The sequence below is a fragment of the Heterodontus francisci genome, chromosome 47 (genome assembly GCF_036365525.1).
Source record: "Heterodontus francisci isolate sHetFra1 chromosome 47, sHetFra1.hap1, whole genome shotgun sequence".
Lineage (NCBI taxonomy): Eukaryota > Metazoa > Chordata > Chondrichthyes > Heterodontiformes > Heterodontidae > Heterodontus > Heterodontus francisci.
The window spans coordinates 8,730,616-8,747,920 of record NC_090417.1 but is presented as its reverse complement, the minus strand read 5'-3'; the positions used below and the strand labels follow the sequence as shown (position 1 = coordinate 8,747,920).

The 17,305-nt window shown below is 44.8% G+C and overlaps 2 protein-coding genes across 4 annotated transcripts in view; both read left to right on the top strand.

Annotated features, from left to right (window-relative positions):
• Positions 1-8,231, top strand: part of elmod3 (ELMO/CED-12 domain containing 3) — a 32,794-nt gene extending 24,563 nt beyond the window's left edge. For all 3 annotated transcript variants that reach the window (XM_068023419.1, XM_068023418.1, XM_068023417.1), the window contains 3 exons: positions 375-451; positions 1,027-1,154; positions 1,609-8,231. In XM_068023419.1, the coding sequence (XP_067879520.1) occupies positions 375-451; positions 1,027-1,154; positions 1,609-1,844 (441 nt within the window). In that variant the 3' untranslated portion in view covers positions 1,845-8,231. The remainder of the gene's footprint in view (positions 1-374; positions 452-1,026; positions 1,155-1,608) is intronic.
• gpat2 (glycerol-3-phosphate acyltransferase 2, mitochondrial) overlaps positions 5,411-17,305 on the top strand; it is a 67,946-nt gene continuing 56,051 nt past the window's right edge. Inside the window, exon 1 of the mRNA XM_068023255.1 lies at positions 5,411-5,458. Within this exon, the coding sequence (XP_067879356.1) occupies positions 5,411-5,458 (48 nt within the window). The remainder of the gene's footprint in view (positions 5,459-17,305) is intronic.

Sequence of the window (17,305 nt, the reverse complement as noted above, 5' to 3'; positions counted from 1 at the left end):
CTTCAAATGCTGGAAAACTACAGTAAAAAATGGAAAATTCTAGAAAAATGCAACATGTCCATCAGCATTTGGAAAAGAAACAACGGGCTTTCTTTCTTTGACAAGGAGTCTGCATGCATAACATTAGCCTCAGATTTCTTTCAGATACTGATGGGCTTGCTGAGTATTTCTGGCATCTTCTGTTTTTTAAATTATACATCTTTAAGATTAAAATGTGTTCACTCATCTTCTGAAGGACTTGGATTCAAACCCAAGTTGAAGTTCATCTTGGTGAGGGAGTTAAACTAATTCTGTTATTTGCTGAGCCAATGTACAATGAATATCTCTTTTTACAGTGTTTGCTTTCACTTTGACCATATTGTTTTTTGTTGCAGAATTTCCCTTTCTGTCTGATGTCCATTAACATCACCAGAATCACAATCCAGGCTCTGAGGGAAGAATGCTTATCCAGGTAGGTGACAGAGAACATGATCAACTTAGGTCAATTTGATCCTGTCAATTGAGAGGCTAGTTTGAAGCCAAACATTGGAACGGAAGAAAATTACTCCTTTTGGAAGTAGATGAAATTCTTCCTCATCCTGCAAAAAAAAAACAATGGTGCCATAATTAAATTAAGAGTTAACCTCCTCGTATTCGTCAACTCAGAACCACTAGGTGTCAAACTTTGTCTTCGAGGAATTGCATTTCATGAGGTCTCCCGTTGACTATTCATTGTTCATGGACAATAAACCGTGTTCAAAGAATGAAGAAGACGGCAGTGAAAATGTATTATGTGCTGCCTGCTCTCCAGGCCACTCTGAAGAAATTATGTGGCAAGGTAGACAACTTCCAGAGACACAGGCAGCAGTTTCTGCCCCATTAACAGAGGTGGCAGGATGTTTGCCTGCCGGAGTGGTACATTGGGGAAGAAATGGGGACAAAGGTAAAGTTGAGATGAGAAAAAATGAAAGTTTTGGAAATAGATGTTCCTAAATCTTATTACTGTAAAGTTCTGGCTCTGTTGTAAGTGTGTGTGTTTTGTGGCAGAGAATGTAACCGAAGGCAGCAGGTGATTGGAGTCCTTAATGATTTCTATGTAGCAGCATTCCTGCATCTTTATCAGATTTGGAAAACACAGCACAAAACCATCTCTGATTCAGGATTTGTTCTTAAAGGTGAGAAATTGAGAGCAAGGTACTCTTCTGTGAAATATCTTTGAACTTGTATTGAACACTGCAGCATTACGGGGCTGGGGGACTCCTTGGACTTGCTCACAGGACCCCATATTAAATGCCGAAAACACTGAAAGCAACACTTGCTTATGCTTGATGGATTCATACTGGCTCCCGTGGCTCATGGCCCACACGGCACCAGAAACATAGATGATAAAACATTGAACTGCTTGTAACAATTGAGTGAGAGCCCAGGCGAGGGGTGAAAGACAAAGATGAAAAACACTGTTGCCCGGTCTCTTCAGACAGATGGCACGGGAGCTAACCCCAATCCAAATGGAATGAGACTGAAATGGAACATAAGTAATTAGATATCACCGCTAAAATCTGTCTGAAATTCCATCTCAGCTTTCACTATTACGTGACCAATTTAAATATTTTTCCTGTTTCACTGTAGGAGTTGAAATCTTTGCCAAAAAGAATCCAAAGCAACTTCTGAGAAGGCTGGAAACATACTTGATGGAGCGCCAGAATGGAACGGTCTTGCTGGCAGACAAGCTGTCCCCAACTTCCAACTATAACGTGGCCGGGATGAGACCAAAACCGACATCTGCCGCAAACACCAAAGAGATGAACTTTATGGGCGTGTGTGAGCTGGAGCCAGAACCTGAGGGCGAGGTGCGGCTCATCTGAAACTGGTGTGAGTGATGGAAAGTGAGAAAGAAAGATGATCATCGTCACCATATAGCAGGGATATGACACTTGATTGTTACACTATTATGGCATGCACTACACAAGTACTGGACATTATATGTTGGTGTAAACCATTCGCAACAACATCAGTAGAACCTCAGCTTTCTCGAATAACAGTGGCTTGCAAATGTGTAAATGTTGTAGGCGTGTCGTCCTAGCTCAAGATATTCAGTGCTACTTTAGCACGAATGCTCAGTGCTGTTTTCAGATATGCGAGCACACAGATGCTTTCTTGTACCTTTTCAAAATAGTAGCAACTGACCCTCAGCGGGAATTCAGCACCCTACTCAGGAGAGGAGAATGTATCTGTTTCTTTTAACAGTGGTGCAGTCCGTGCTAGACATAGTTTGTACTCTACATTTTAAGTGATGCTAATTAGCTTTAATTTTGAATTAGTGCTCTGAATAACGAGACAGAGAGAGCTTCACAATTTATTTCCACTCTGTCCTTTTTCTCGTTGCGGGGAGGTGGGGGCTCAGTGACTTGTGGTGTTGTCATTTTGCTGAAGGAAAAAAATTTTCATTTCAGGATGGTTCCCTCCCCGCTTGATTTTTACTTAACCACAGAAGTTAGTTGATTTTTATGTTTGCATTATATGATATAATCCGAAGACACATGACATCTGACAGCCCGACATGGTTTGACAGTACCTGATCCATTCTCTGTCTCTGTTTGCGGGCTCTGTCACCATTCACTGTTCTGCAGTACCTGTTCTGACTCTAAGCTCTGGGCGAGAGAAGAAGACATAATCCGAGTGAATAGAAAAGTTGTTCAAACCTATAAAAATTTTAAAGCTTTTAATAAAGTAAATGTCCATGTGCAATCAGCAGCTGCAGGCGACAGGCATGTTGCATATAATGAAATAGTCTTGTGTACAGTCCAATCTTTGAGTATTTTTGTGTTGTCACATTTTATCCTTTCATAATTCTTTTTAAAAACATACTCTAAGGTATTCAGCTGGGCAAAGTGTTGGTCCTTCACGGTGCCTTGTATTGGTTTTTAATTATTTGTGTTATTAAAATGTAGTTTCCCTCCTTCAACACTCCTTACTGATTGCAAAATAAATGACTTCAGATAACCCCATGTTCGATCAGACACGTGGTAAGCCCAGTGCCTGTGTAGTTATTGATCAGTTCTCGGTGGCAGTGTCGTTGGAGCTGCCAAGAACTTTAGTGTTAATTCATTTTTATTCCTTGTGTTAAACTGTATTCTTAAATTGAACTCTGAGAAACTCTTAATTGTGGCTTGTTAGGTGTTGCAAAATACCATGAAACATTTTTATCTTTATTGATGTCTATCTCTGTCTGTGGCAGAAGTTAAATTCCATCTCACTTTATTTCTTTCACTATATGACCAGTTTCAGTGAATACATGACTGGATTTGCAATCAGTGCAACCCCTCAATACAGTTCACTTGTGTGCAGCATTTTGTTGAAGCCTCTATGAGATGTTTGGGAGGGGTTAAGGATATACTGTTTTTATTAATATTTTGAGGAGAGAAGAATTTCGAATTTTGTTTCCAAGAATGGGATGTATTTCTCCTCAAACTCTGTAGGGCTTTTAAACCAAGATAGAGTTTTCTACTTTCACCCTGTAGCCTTGTACAGAAAGTTAAGAGGCAGCAAGTAATCGATTGCTGTCTCGCTAAGTGCACGGGTTTTGTTCTTGCTATTTCTGGGAGTGTTACCAGTGATACTGCCAGGGTGCACTGTATTGCTCAGACATGAGAATGCAGGAGGTGAACTGAGCAACACAGATGGGTGTGGGGTTAATACCTGGGACAAAGACGGTTACAAATTCTGCATGTTAGCGATTATTAGCAGCACAGTACAACGTTGTTGGGAACCAGCAGAAATCCTTGCGCTATTGATTGTGGAGTAAGCTAAGGTAGAAGTAGGCAGCACAGGGCCAGTGAGGTAGAATGAAATGGGTGAACAGTTGATATTTTATTTCTCACTATGTGGTCCCTGTGTGCCATATGCCATTCGTTGGGCAAGAGAGCAAGTGGTCAATTTGGCTGCTCTTTGCACGACTGTACAAAGTGTATGGTGGCATTTCAGTTACCTACTCCCAAAGAGACTGTCCTTCATCCTGTCTCTTTATGCTGAGGTCAATACTGGAATTATAAATGCCCTCCAGTGCTCTTGCAGCGTAATGCTGCAACACCAGGTGCATGAGATGTTTAAATAGGTTTAAAGCCAGAATACGGACCTTCCTTTCCATTCAAAAAAATTCAGTTCGAGGGATGCGTCAGAAAGTTGATTGAAAATTAGAAATGTGAGTAGACATTGAACATGCCCGGCCAATGTAAAGCAGCAAACAATAAAGTCAACAAAACCTTGAATTAAGTCAGAAGAAATAGTGATCAAACTAGTCTGGTCAAATTGTACCTTGCGTACTTTATCCATATCTGGTCACCAAAACATTCTAGCATTGGAGGTAGTGCAGAGAAGAATCATCATGCTGAACCCTAGATCTGAGCAATGAGGAAAGGCTGGAGAAATTTGAGCCTTTTAGCCTTGAAAGAAGGCACTTGAATGGTGATTTTGAGGATGATGAAGGTGGTAAATAGTATGGAAATGGTAATCCTGGAAATTGTGAGCATAGAAGAAGGGAATGCAGCTTCAAACGAGCAAAAGGCAACTTTCGGACTTATACAGGAAGTGATTCTTCACACAAAGTGAACAACACATGAAATGGACTCCTGGATATTGTTGTGGAGATGAAGGCTCTGGGATCATGGGAAGGGGACACTTTCAGATAATTCTGGATGAATGGCTTAAGGTGGACAAAATATAAATAACCTTCTTCACTTGCAGTTGTCCTATAGTTGGCTGTTATCTGTATTAGTGAATCAGTTTTATGGAAATTGTACAAACTCAAGATTACAAGACTTTGTGAAAGCTTGAATCTCCTGATAAAGAAGCATGCCATGAGCTGAATTTTACCAGCTTGCTGCCCATCTTGGCGGCGAGCTTCAAAGATGACAGCGCGCATGCATGGGATTTACTCTATGAGACGCTGTGATAGTAAACACGGCGGCTCATTTACATGGTCAGAGCGGACCGTCCCCGTTTCCCCACCCCCCCCAATGATGGGAGGGGGCAGGCGCTCCGTCCCCATCAATGGTCAATGGTTTCTGGTGCCATTGCGCAGGCGGCGACACCATTTTTAAAGGGCTTCTCGTCCTTTATTATTTAATTTAAATTTTTTATGTTACGAGTGTTAAAAATTAAATAAAGTTACCACCCCCCCAATTCCACCAATTACCAGCAAATTTATTACTTGCCCTCGTCCCCCCAAAAAAACTTACCTTCTGCTCCCGACCTTTCCCCCCACCCACCCACCAAAGTTAATTAAGTATGAACTTTACCTCTTACCAACACAGTCCAGACTAATTGAAAACATTTAACCCTGCACCCCACCTCCGCCTGAAAACTTAGCTACTCCCCCCTCCCAACCAGTGTTCCGCCTTGGATCTTCGAACAGAGATCCGAAGGCGCGGGAATGCCGCCCGCTGCCACCAGTATGGAACCGGGACCGACGGTGGGATTGGTAAGTATTTAATTCATTAGTTTAAATACATTAATATATTTAAATTGCGATGCCGTCGACGGGTGGCAGGGGGCCGCCTTGAGGCCTCGCTGGCACCAGCAATATGGGCGGGGCCTTTCTGGCTTCGAGGCCCGTGGCGTGCCTCTCCCGGGAGCATTCTCCGAAGTCTTGCCACCCGACATCGGGGGTGGGGGGGTGCTGGTAAAGTTTAGCCCCATGTCTTAGCTGTGACCTGCTAAATTGACCACATAGATCTGAGACCAAACCTTGATTAATAAGAGTTATCAGTTGAAGCCAACCATAGTGAAAACATCATCAAGTGCAGCCCTGCAACCTATGAGAAGGGGAGTTTAGACAGTGCTGCTTAATGACATAATTATAGGCCAGATTAGCAAAGCTTGTTCCCTGAAACCAGCAGTCATGCATTCTTACAGGTACCTTTGTGAAACGTTGTGTTGTATTATACAACTTCCTGATTTTCTTGTGGAGCTCGGAGGTCTTGATGTAATGTAGCATGTTGTGATGTCATAATATCTTGACAGACAGAAGGGCCTGGGCAGTGAGTCCCACATATTTCCCTCGTGGATCAGGTAGAATTTGGCAGATCAACCAATGTGCTGCTGCATTTCATCTTTCCTTTTATTAGACAAATCTGAAATAAAAAGAAAAATTGAGAGTTTTGGAAATTGAAATAAAGCCAGCAGTTATTCTAGCCACAACACAGCTCGGTTGCCATCTGAGAGTATAGACCCTTTGTCAGAACAGATAGGATTGATCAGGCAGAAGGAAGGGGCCCATTCATCAGACTTATCAAAACGAAGGGGTCCAGGGAGAAGAGGTCCAGGAGTATTCATGCATTCACAACTGGAACAAAGACATGGCTTGAATGATTGGCTCACATTTGTGAACAGATTTTTCTTCGAAGTTGGAAAGTGCTGTTAAATGTGATCATGTGCCACTCTGTTGGAGATGACCGGTGAGGAAGTAACCTGTTGTTTGTATTGTCTGTGTCCCTGAAAAGATAATAGTGTCTCACAGGAATATGCAGCTTCTTGTGGAATGTAAAAAAAAAATTATTTTTTGGAGACTTGAATGATCTTGATGATTTGTTGAATTACTGTTTTATTCTCTTTTGAAACATCCTGAAGCATTCAGCAGTACAGATACCACCATTGGCCCACACCTCCTTACTCCCCAATCCAAGTTTGCCCTTCTCTAAAGAAGTTGTTTTATCCAGCTTTTTGCTTTTAAGAGAGGAGTGTTGGATCTTTAAATAAATTATAAATCAAACCTGTATTATGCACTATTTCATGCAAGTATATTTATTATTCTTGCAAAGGTGGTTGCCCTGACAAGTAGTTTTAACAAAGTCACTGGAATTAGATTCTTTTTACTCTACTCTAAATAACCCTTGAAATCAGTGTCCTAACAGGTAGGATTGTGTTGGCTAGACCATCAGCAGGAAGCATACCAGTACGCTTTTCGTTGCTTCAACTTCAGCAATGTGCCTGTACAGATTTGGAGGTTCCCAAGCTCAGCCTTTTGTCAAGTTGTGCTTAAGCTCTCTGGATTCACTTAAATGGAGTGTGTCCTTACAGGGAGTGTGTGTACTCCATGGGCGGGGTAAACAGAAACTTGACCTGTGGGTTTTTCAGTGGTTGGGAGACTGTTAAACATGACAATAGGTTTCTCTCCTGTCTGAGACATCCATCTGACCAAAAAAAGAACAACTGTGGATTTATAAAGTAGGTATATAACATGTTCAGAGGCATTGAACTGTAAAATTACAGATATTTTCTTCCAACCTTGGGCGGTGTCTATAAAAGCTGTATCAATGAGTTTGAAGAACTGCTGGATGCAGAACTGTTGCTGGTGGTGATGGGAAGGGAGCAAGGAATGAAACAGCAGCACACAAGAAGCTTATCACAGAAAATTTAAGTGTATAAAAGCGGCATAGAATTTTGTGTAGCGCACTGGTAACAACATATACTGATTAAATTTGGTGACAACACTGGAAACAGCTGCACAGGAGGTTGAGAGTCGTTAGGACAGCACTGTTGGAGTGTGAGATATTTGGTGATACATTCAATCTGTCTACTGAGTGCACATGTCTCTAATTTGGCCCAGGGCTGATGTGAGGTCAGACTTATTCAAAGTTTGGGATTTGAGCACTTGGTTAGTTCAGGGATGAAAATAAATTTTGGATTTGAGCAAGTTTGCACATGTATCCAAAGATCCTTTCGTACAATAGATGTGCTGTAATAATTGTGCAGAAACGAGGTGTTTACTGAGAATCAGTGAAAATCTCTCTTCAGATCTTTTTAACTGATCTTTGAGCTGTTCCGGAGATTGCAGGTAATGTGACATTGTTTCATAGGTTTAACTTATTACGGACAAGTCTCAGTTATCTTGTAATTTTCCTTTGCACAAATTCATGGGTTAATTGATGTTTATCTGGAATCAGGATTTCACAAACGTGCACTGTGATTGGCTGTATGAAGGATGTAATATTAACTAGCTGTACTTGGATGTTATGGTAATATAAGCACTAAACATCTTTATTTTTGCATCCATTAAATTTTATGTTTTTAAAATAAAAATGAATGCAGCTATTAATCATTTCAGAGCATTATGCATCAAAATAAAGGAGGAGGTTGCAAGTTAGACATTTTTGAAATAAGACTGTTTTGTGATTGTATATTTTCCCTGAGCTGAATATAATTTATTGAATTACAGAGGGCACAAACACTCAGTTTTGTATATGCAGCGCAGCAAAACGATTACCAAAAATTATAGTGCAAAGTTTATTTGACTATCAGTAGTAGTTCTAGTACCACTAAAAACTTCTTGTTGAACTGAAGGTGTCTTTGTTTTTTTATATTTGTTGAGTAAGAACATAATTTCCATGATATTTTGTGGTAATCAATAAAATAGCAGAAATGATTACTGCAGAAAATTCAGGGGATTGGCACCTTTTTGGCATTTTTGGTTGTGGGGGAGTAGAGAAGAACAGATTCATGAATCCTTTGCAGCCCACATCCTGAAGATTGAGTTTTTCACATTTTTAGATCTTAACAGCTCTCATCTTCTCTGGGACAGTCTCTCTCAGATCTTCTTTACACCTCTTCTGGGATCGATTTCCATGATTGTTTCAACCTCTTTGCTTTGCACCATCATCCCTTTTGTCACTTAATCACTCCTGATCTCTACCTTATCACAGACCTTGCCCTTTTGTTCTTTCCTTGCCCTTGCCTCCCCCCATTACTGCTTTTTCCCAAGCTCCATACTTGCTGAACAGATGTTTGTTTCCAGCATCTTCCATTTCTCATGAAGGGTCCTCAACCTGAAACATTAACTTTGTTTCTCTCTCCACAGCTGCTGGCTGACCTGCCGACTGTTTCCAACATTTTCTGTTTTCACTTCAGATTTCCAGCATCCGCATTATTTTGCTTTTGTTTCATGGTTCCTTGATTGTGACTTCTGCAAATTGATACTTGTACCACCAGGTAGCTGCCTGCAAAGCAACAATTGAAGGTTACAACACAAGAGTCAGTACCCTGAGAACACCTCATGAAAACATTTTAGACGCATGTTGTGTAATTTCTTCTGACACTGAGGTTATCCAAATTATGTTCCCTGAGACCTTTCCAAATCTTTTCCAGTTTTGTTCCCAGGGTAGTTCTACACGACTCACTCTCCGGATGCTTGTCTGATGGACTGGTTACTATTTCTGTGCCGTTCGATTCATCCTCCATCCTGAGACTCTTCGAGAAAGCACAAATGAAGACAAAGTCTCATCAAAATATTGCCATATTTTTGGCTGAGGAAGTGATGGTTTTTGGCTGAAATGCAATTGTGCATAACCACCTCGCACCACCATTTCACGGGAGGGAGAATCTCTGGATGGCCAGCTCTGGCAGCTCACAGCTGAGAGATTCCAGTTAGTGACCCAACAGTTGATTTAGCCATACTTCTAAATGAGTAATCTCTGTAGACAGACAACATCACTTCTTCTTTGGCCTCCTTGTCACGAGAGACAATGGATAAGCACCTGGAGATGGTCAGTGGTTTGTGAAGCAGCGCCTGGAGTGGCTATAAAGGCCAATTCTAGAGTGACAGGCTCTTTCACAGGTGCTGCAGAGAAATTTGTTTGTCGGGGCTGTTAGACAGTTGGCCCTCCCCTTGCGCTTCTGTCTTTTATCCTGCCAACTGCTAAGTCTCCGACTCGCCACGCTTTAGCCCCACCTTTATGGCTGCCAGCCAGCTCTGGCGATCAGTGGCAACTGACTCCTACGACTTGTGATCAATGTCACAGGACTTCATGTCGCGTTTGCAGACGTCTTTAAAGCGGAGACATGGACGGCCGGTGGGTCTGATACCAGTGACGAGCTCGCTGTACAATGCGTCCTTGGGGATCCTGCCATCTTCCATTGGCTCACATGGCCAAGCCATCTCAAGCGCCGCTGACTCAGTAGGGTGTATATGCTGGGGATGTTGGCCGCCTCGAGGTCTTCTGCGTTTGAGATACGGTCTTGCCGCCTGATGCCAAGGATTCTCGGGAGGCAGCGAAGATGGAATGAATTGTAACGTCGCTCTTGGCTGACATACTTTGTACCTCGCTGCCGTAGAGCAAGGTACTGAGGACACGGGCTTGATACACTCGGACTTTTCTGTTCCGTGTCAGTGCGCCATTTTCCCACACTCTCTTGGCCAGTCTGGACATAGCAGCGGACGCCTTTCCCATGTGCTTGTTGATGTCTGCATCGAGAGACAGGTTGCTGGTGATACTTGAGCCCAGGTAGGTGAACTCTTGAACCACTTCCAGAGCGTGGTCGCCGATATTCATGGATGGAGCATTTCTGACGTCCTGTCCCATGATGTTCGTTTTCTTGAGGCTGATGGTTAGGCCAAATTCGTTGCAGGCAGCCGCAATCCTGTCAATGAGTCTCTGCAGACATTCTTCAGTGTGAGATGTTAATGCAGCATCGTCAGCAAAGAGGAGTTCCCTGACGAGGATCTTCCGTACTTTGGTCTTCGCTCTTAGACGGGCAAGGTTGAACAACCTGCCATCTGATCTTGTGTGGAGGAAAATTCCTTCTACTGAAGACTTGAACGCATGTGAGAGCAGCAGGGAAAAGAAGATCCCAAACAGTTTCGGTGCATGAACACAGACCCCAAGGAAAGGGGTCTGATGAGGTGCCGCTATGCTGAATTGTGCCTTTCATATTGTCGTGGAATGAGGTGATGATACTTAGTAGCTTTGGTGGACATCCGATCTTTGCTAGTAGTCTGAAGAGACGCCTGCTGACGAGGTCAAAGGATTTGGCGAGATCTATGAAAGCAACGTAGAGGGGCATCTGTTGTTCGCGGCATTTCTCCTGTAGCTGGCGAAGGGAGAACAGCATGTCAACGGTGGATCTCTCTGCTCGAAAGCCGCACTGTACCTCAGGCTAGACACGCTCAGCCAGCTTCTGGAGCCTGTTTAAAACGACTTGAGCGAAGACTTTCCCCACTATGCTGAGCAGGGAGATTCCACGGCAGTTGTTGCAGTCACCGCGGTCACCCTTGTTCTTATAGACGGTGATGATATTGGCATTGCGCATGTCCTGTGGTACTGCTCCCTCATCCCAGCACAGGCAAAGCAGTTCATAGAGTGCTGAAAGTATAGCAGGCTTGGCACTCTTGATTATTTCAGGGGTAATGCCGTCCTTCCCAGAGGCTTTTCCACTGGCTAGAGAATCAGTGAGTTCCGATTTTGTTGGCTGTTCTTCCAACTCATCCATGACTGGCACAGACTGGGCTGCATTGAGGGCGGTCTCAGTGACAACATTTTCCCTGGAGTACTCCACCCAGCGGTCCATTTGCTTGCGTTGGTCAGAGATCGTGTCCCCTGATTTAGATTTGAGGGGGGGCGATCTTCCTGATGGCTGGCCCAAAAGCTCTCAATACCATCATACATTCCTTTGATGTTTCCAGTGTCAGGGGCCAGCTGAATACGACTGCATAGGTGTTGCCAGTAGTCATTTGCGCAGCGCCTGGCTGTTCTTTGTGCAGCGCTTCTGGCTGCTTTAAGTGCTACGGATGTTAACTCGCTGGGGGCTTTCTTGTAGTTCAACAGTGCAAAGCGCTTAGCAGCTATGACAGGTTCCAGCTATTCAAAATGAGATTGAAACCAGTCTGCATTCTGCTTCACATGTTTGCCATAGGTGGTCATTGCTGAGTCATGGATGGCGTCTCTGATGTGGGCCCACTTGGTTTCTGCATCCCCTGAAGGAGTATTTTGAAGGGCTTTTTCAAGTGAATTTAGAAACTTATGTAACAACTGTGGTTAAGAAATTCTGTTTGTGTTGATGTGTGGGCGGCCCTTCTGCTTGGAGTGATGCAGCTTCTTTGGTTTGAGTCTAAACTTGCTGCACACCAGGGAGTGGTCGGTGTCGCACTCCGCACTGTGGAAGCTGCATGTGATTTGAACGCTGTTTCAAGAGGTTTGCCTTGTGATGATGTGGTCCAGCTGGTGCCAACGATGTGATCTTGGGTGCCTCCATGAAACCTGGTGACAGGGTTTAGTATGAAAGAACAAGTTGGTGATGCAGAGGTTGTGATAGGTACACAACTCCAGCAGTCTCTGTCCATTCTCATTCATCCTTCCAATGCCATAGCGCCCAAGGCAGGAGGGCCATGAGTCATGGTCGGCCCCAACCCTGGCATGAAAGTCTCCCAGCAGGAACAAATGTTTGGTATTGGGAATGCTAATAATGGGGTTCCTCGTAGAACTGGTCTTTAACCTGAGGTGGGGAGCAGAATGTTGGAGCATAGATGCTGAGTAGGTGTACTGGACCAGAGGCAGTGAGCAGTCGGATGGACAGTATGCGTTCCGAGCCATTTGAAGGTGGCTCTATCATGCTGAGCAAAGAGTTTCTGATGGCGAAGCCCACTCCATGCTGACTTGGTTCTTCAGGATCCCTACTCTGCCAGAAGAATGTGTCGTCTTGCTCTCTTCGAGATCCGCTCGCCTGGACGCGTGTCTCCTGAAGTGCTGCAATGTCCACATTGAGTCTACTGGACTCGTTGTTTATGATGGCGGTCTTCCGAGAATCATTGATTTGTGTAAGGTCTTATGACAGGCCAGGACTCATAGTTCTGACGTTCCAACTTGCAAAACGAAGGGCTGGTACCTTCTTTCCTTTTTTTGTCGTGCTGTTTGGTGTGGTGTTATAGTCCACTTGTCGGGCAATGACCCTGAGCTCCAAGCACCCATTGAAGCAGGTGGACTGCGGCGGGACAGGACCTTACTGTCTGGGGGCTGCCCGCTTTGAGGTGGGTGGTAGCCGTCCAGTGAGATGTGATGACCTCTCCCACCGACAAAGGTAACCCGTGGCGCCCAATCGCTACGCCAATTGAGCTGGACTTATAACCCGTAACTGCTACCTTCCGTGTTGTTTTGGCCGCTGTGAGGCCACTATGAAGTGACCTCTCCATGGCGCATGCCTGGGGTGGACATATGGAGGTTGTGAGTTACCCAAGCTTCAAAACCCCCCTCTCGGCCTTCCTGGTGGGGTCCAAAGAGTGCAGAGCATGATGTTTGGCACCGGTATGGCTGTAGGAACTGCCGGAAACATGCCAAAGGTGACACATGACTGCCTTCGGGGTTCCGCTCCGGATTTTCTGTTCAGGTTTATTCCCTTCGCCTTGGTCTCTCCCGAGACGCCCACAAGGCAGTGGGGTTTTTAGGGCCCCTGCTCAGGAATAGGAGCTAACAAGTAAGCTGTGTGATTTCATGGAGGGAGAGGGAAGGGGGTATGGTGGATGCTGGGGGGAGGGGGTGCAAGGGGGGTGAGCTGGGAAGGGGGTAGCGGGAAGGGGGTGCGAGGGGGGTGAGCTGGGAAGGGGGTAGCGGGAAGGGGGTGCGAGGGGGGGTGAGCTGGGAAGGGTGTGTGAGGGGAGGTGCAGGGGGTGGGGGGAGGGGGCTGAGCTGGGAAGGGGGTGTGAAGGGGGAAGGGTATGCGAGCGGGTCAGCCCCCAGACTGCATGGCCTCCTCAATGTCAGCATTCTTTGTCAGGCTTCACTAGTACATAAATTAAAGCAAAATACTGTGGATGCTGGAAATATTCGGGAGGTCTGGCAGCACCTGAGAGAAACAAAGTTAGTGTTTCAGGTCTGTGATCTTTTATCAGAACTGTTCTTTTTGAATTTTCCCCACCCTTGCTGCCTCTCTGAGCAGTCTGTTCCACATGTGCTGAAAGCAGTCAATCAAGCACATTCCAACAGATCAACAATCGTTATCCCTCTCCGCTTTCCTCCAGAATGGCTGCCCACCGGCAAACAAGGCCCTTTCCGTCCTTTACGTTCTTTCCACTCAGTGTTTTGACTGGAACGCTGCTTCCAGATGGTGACACCTTGCCCTTAACTGAAGACTTCACAACTGGCTATACTGTTTGCCAACACTGAAATGGCAGCATAGCTCTCATTACCAAGTTACATCTTAACCTCACCTTCTAATCCTGAAGCACCTGATACTTCCTCCAGCACCTCACACTGTCCACCCTCCTTGGATCACCATTAAAATATTCATCGACTCTCCCTTCGCCCCACATCTCGTCCCCAGTTTATTCGAGATACCCTTTTTTCTTCCTCCAGCCTCTACACCAAACAACACTTCATCCTCGATGATTTTAATCCTCATATCAGCTGCCTTTGATCTCCTGTGAATCCTTCTGTCCTCTCTAAACCTATTCCATATAACTTTTCGACTCAAATTTTCACCTTCCCAACATCGCCAATGCCAGACGTCCCTATCACTGATGAGCTATGTCCAATTGCTTCCTTATACCCCATGCCAATCACATCACCTTCCATTCCATTTGCTTCCCCATCTTCCCATGGAAAAACTCTCCCAAAGTAACTTACAACTGAACTTTAAAACTCTTTACTGCCTCACCATTGGTCCTCTATTCTTTATGATACAGTTGCAGGATTTTTTCACCCATTCCCTCACTTCTACTTTTGAGGAAAAGCTTTCCTGTCTCCCATTCTTGTTGGTGCCTCTGGTACGTGGACCAGCTTTCCTCTCTCAAGTCTGAGCCATGAATACATGCACAATGCCTCACTCATCCATTGCTTGATCTGGCTCAACTATTGCATCTCAATTCCTGACAACTCTATCTTGTGGGGCAAAAAAATCCCCTCTACTAATGACCACCTCCATTGCCCAGCTCTTCTCATAATGGCGTAATTGTCTCTCCTGCATGTGGGTGGTTTGATGCAATGTAAATGAAACAGTTCGGTGGGGAAAATATGAAGCTGCGAGCAGCAGACTTTTTTAACATGCGATGAGCAACGACACAATGATAGGTTAGAATAAACATAATTTCTGACGAGGTGGCAGAAAACTCAAGATTTCTTTTGATTTTTCACCAAATTTACCAGTGATAACCTCCCATCAGATACTGGGTTTGCTGCAAAGTGAATTTGGTGAACCTTCGTGCTAAACTTCTGGCAATTAATGTAAAACAGACGAAGAAACTTGCATCTTGCCAGTGCCAAACCCAGGCTGCAAGTTCCAAAGAAAAAAACCCCCCGAGGGCAACCAGGGCGGAGCCCCAGCCCTTTGACCAATGAGAAGGCGGCGCGGGATTGGCGCGCGCGCAGTGCAAGGCCGTTGGCGCGCGCGGAGGCGGTGGGTGTTGTCCCAGAGCTCGAGGACTGAACTTTGGAGGCTGTCCGTTTGTGTGGGACCGAAGAGGACCGGCGGCTCATTTGAAGCTGGCTGGGTGGGTCAAAGGGGCAGGGGTGTGGGGGAGGTTGGGTGGAATGGTGGAGGGGGTGGGTAAGGGAGTTTGGGGGCCAGGAGTGGGAAGGGTTCCAGTGGGGCAAGAGGATGATGCTGTTTGGGGGTGGGATGGGCGAGTTGTCTTGTGGAAATGGGTTATTTAACCTTCCCTGATGGATGTGCTGTGAATTGTTGTGAAAAGCATTAATTCACCATTCAGGGTTGGCACTGTACAAAATCTTATCCCAGCCGCAGAGGATTTTTATCTCAAGCATAATGAACTTTTCTGCTGTTCCACAAAGTATATAGAATTGCTGTAAAATGTATTTGACTTGAAAAGCTATGGTGAGGAATTAGTCACAAAATCAAAGAAACCACAATTCAGAACTGACTTGCTAAATCTTTCATGTTGGTTTATGAGAATTCCCTCATTTTATAAGTCTGAATTGGTTTCTCAGTACGGAATTTAACAAAATCTGCTTAAGTAGTGTGGAAGCACTTCTTAAAGCTTGATCCACCTGTTAATATCAATTTGGAAAGTTCTGCAGTCTTGTGTTTCAGTGCAAGATTGCTCAGGTACATTCAAGCCATGAAAAATTACGAAATGTAACCTGGCCAACTACTGCCCTGTCAACCTCCCAATCATGAGTAAAATGACAGATGCAGTTCATCATAGCATCATCAAGCAATACCATTCAGCAGTGACCTGTTGACTGATGTTCATTTTGAGTCGCCTTCAGACTTCACTGCAGCTGTGGTCCAGACATGGATTTAAAAACTGAATGCCAAAGGAGTGATATGAGAGTCGTCGACTTGGACATCATGGCTGCAGTCAACTGAGAAAGACACAAAGGAGCCCAAGCAAAACTCAAGTCACTGGGTTGAAGGGAAATCCCTCTGGTGGCTGGAGTCATCCAAACGTAAAAGAAAATGGTCATGGCTGTTGGAAGCCAGTCATCACAGGTCCAGGATGTCACTGCAGGATTTCCTGAACGAAGCATCCTGAGGCCAGCCATCTTCAGCTGCTCCATCTTCAGTCAGGAGGGGGGTTGCTTACTGACGATTACCACAGTAAGCTCCATTTACAGCTTCTCTGATTTGTGTCAGTTGTGGCTCCGTTGGTAGCACTCTTGCCTCTGAGTCACAAGGTTCTGGCTTCAAGTCCCACTCCAGGGCTCGAGTACAAAATAAATCAAGGCTGAGACGCCAGGACAGTCGTGGGGGGATTGCTGCACTGTCGGAAGTGCTGTCTAAACTGCTGTAACCAAGTGGCTCCAGATGTAGGGGCTCCTGCACTTCCTCTGTATTCGGCCTATCGGTTTCAGAGGGAGGTGCAGATGTTGGGTAAGTCTGTGTCTCCAAATCTTCCCCAGGATATGTAGACAAAAAACAAATGATCTCATCTGACCTCCCCAATGTTCTGAAGCTGCATTCCCATCATCTCTCGCAGATGGAAGGATCCCAATCATTCAGACAACAGAAGACCTGGATAACATCCTGGCATAGGCTGGCAAGTGCCAAAAGCACTTATGCAACACACAAGTGCAGTGACCATTGTCATGCCCAGGAGAGCCAAATCATATTCTTACTTTAAGATACTGACTTTATTTAATGTGGAATCTTTGAAGTTGACTTTTCCTTTAAAAAGTGGACAATGTGCTGCAAAATGACAGCCGAAGATCAGATGACCCGGCCTATGTATTCAGAAATTGCCTCACTGTCTTGAAAGGACAAAACGATAACCAAGAGGTTTCGACTACATCCATCCTGAAACCATCAAGAGACATTCGTGAGTTGAGTGGATTCTTTTCTGAGACAACAAGGTTTGAAATAAAGACACAATAACAGAATGAGACTCATCCAGACATTAATGGATGGTTTTGTTCTGTTGAAAGGTCACAGACTTGAAATGTTAGCTGTTTCTCTCTCCACAGATGCTGCCAGTCCTGCTGATTATTTCCAGCACTTCATTCATTCCAGATTTCCAGCATCTGTAGTATTTTGCTTTTTTATCAGTGGATGAACATGGATTCCACATCCTGGTCCATTGTGTGGTCACACCGGGGGCGAAGATTGT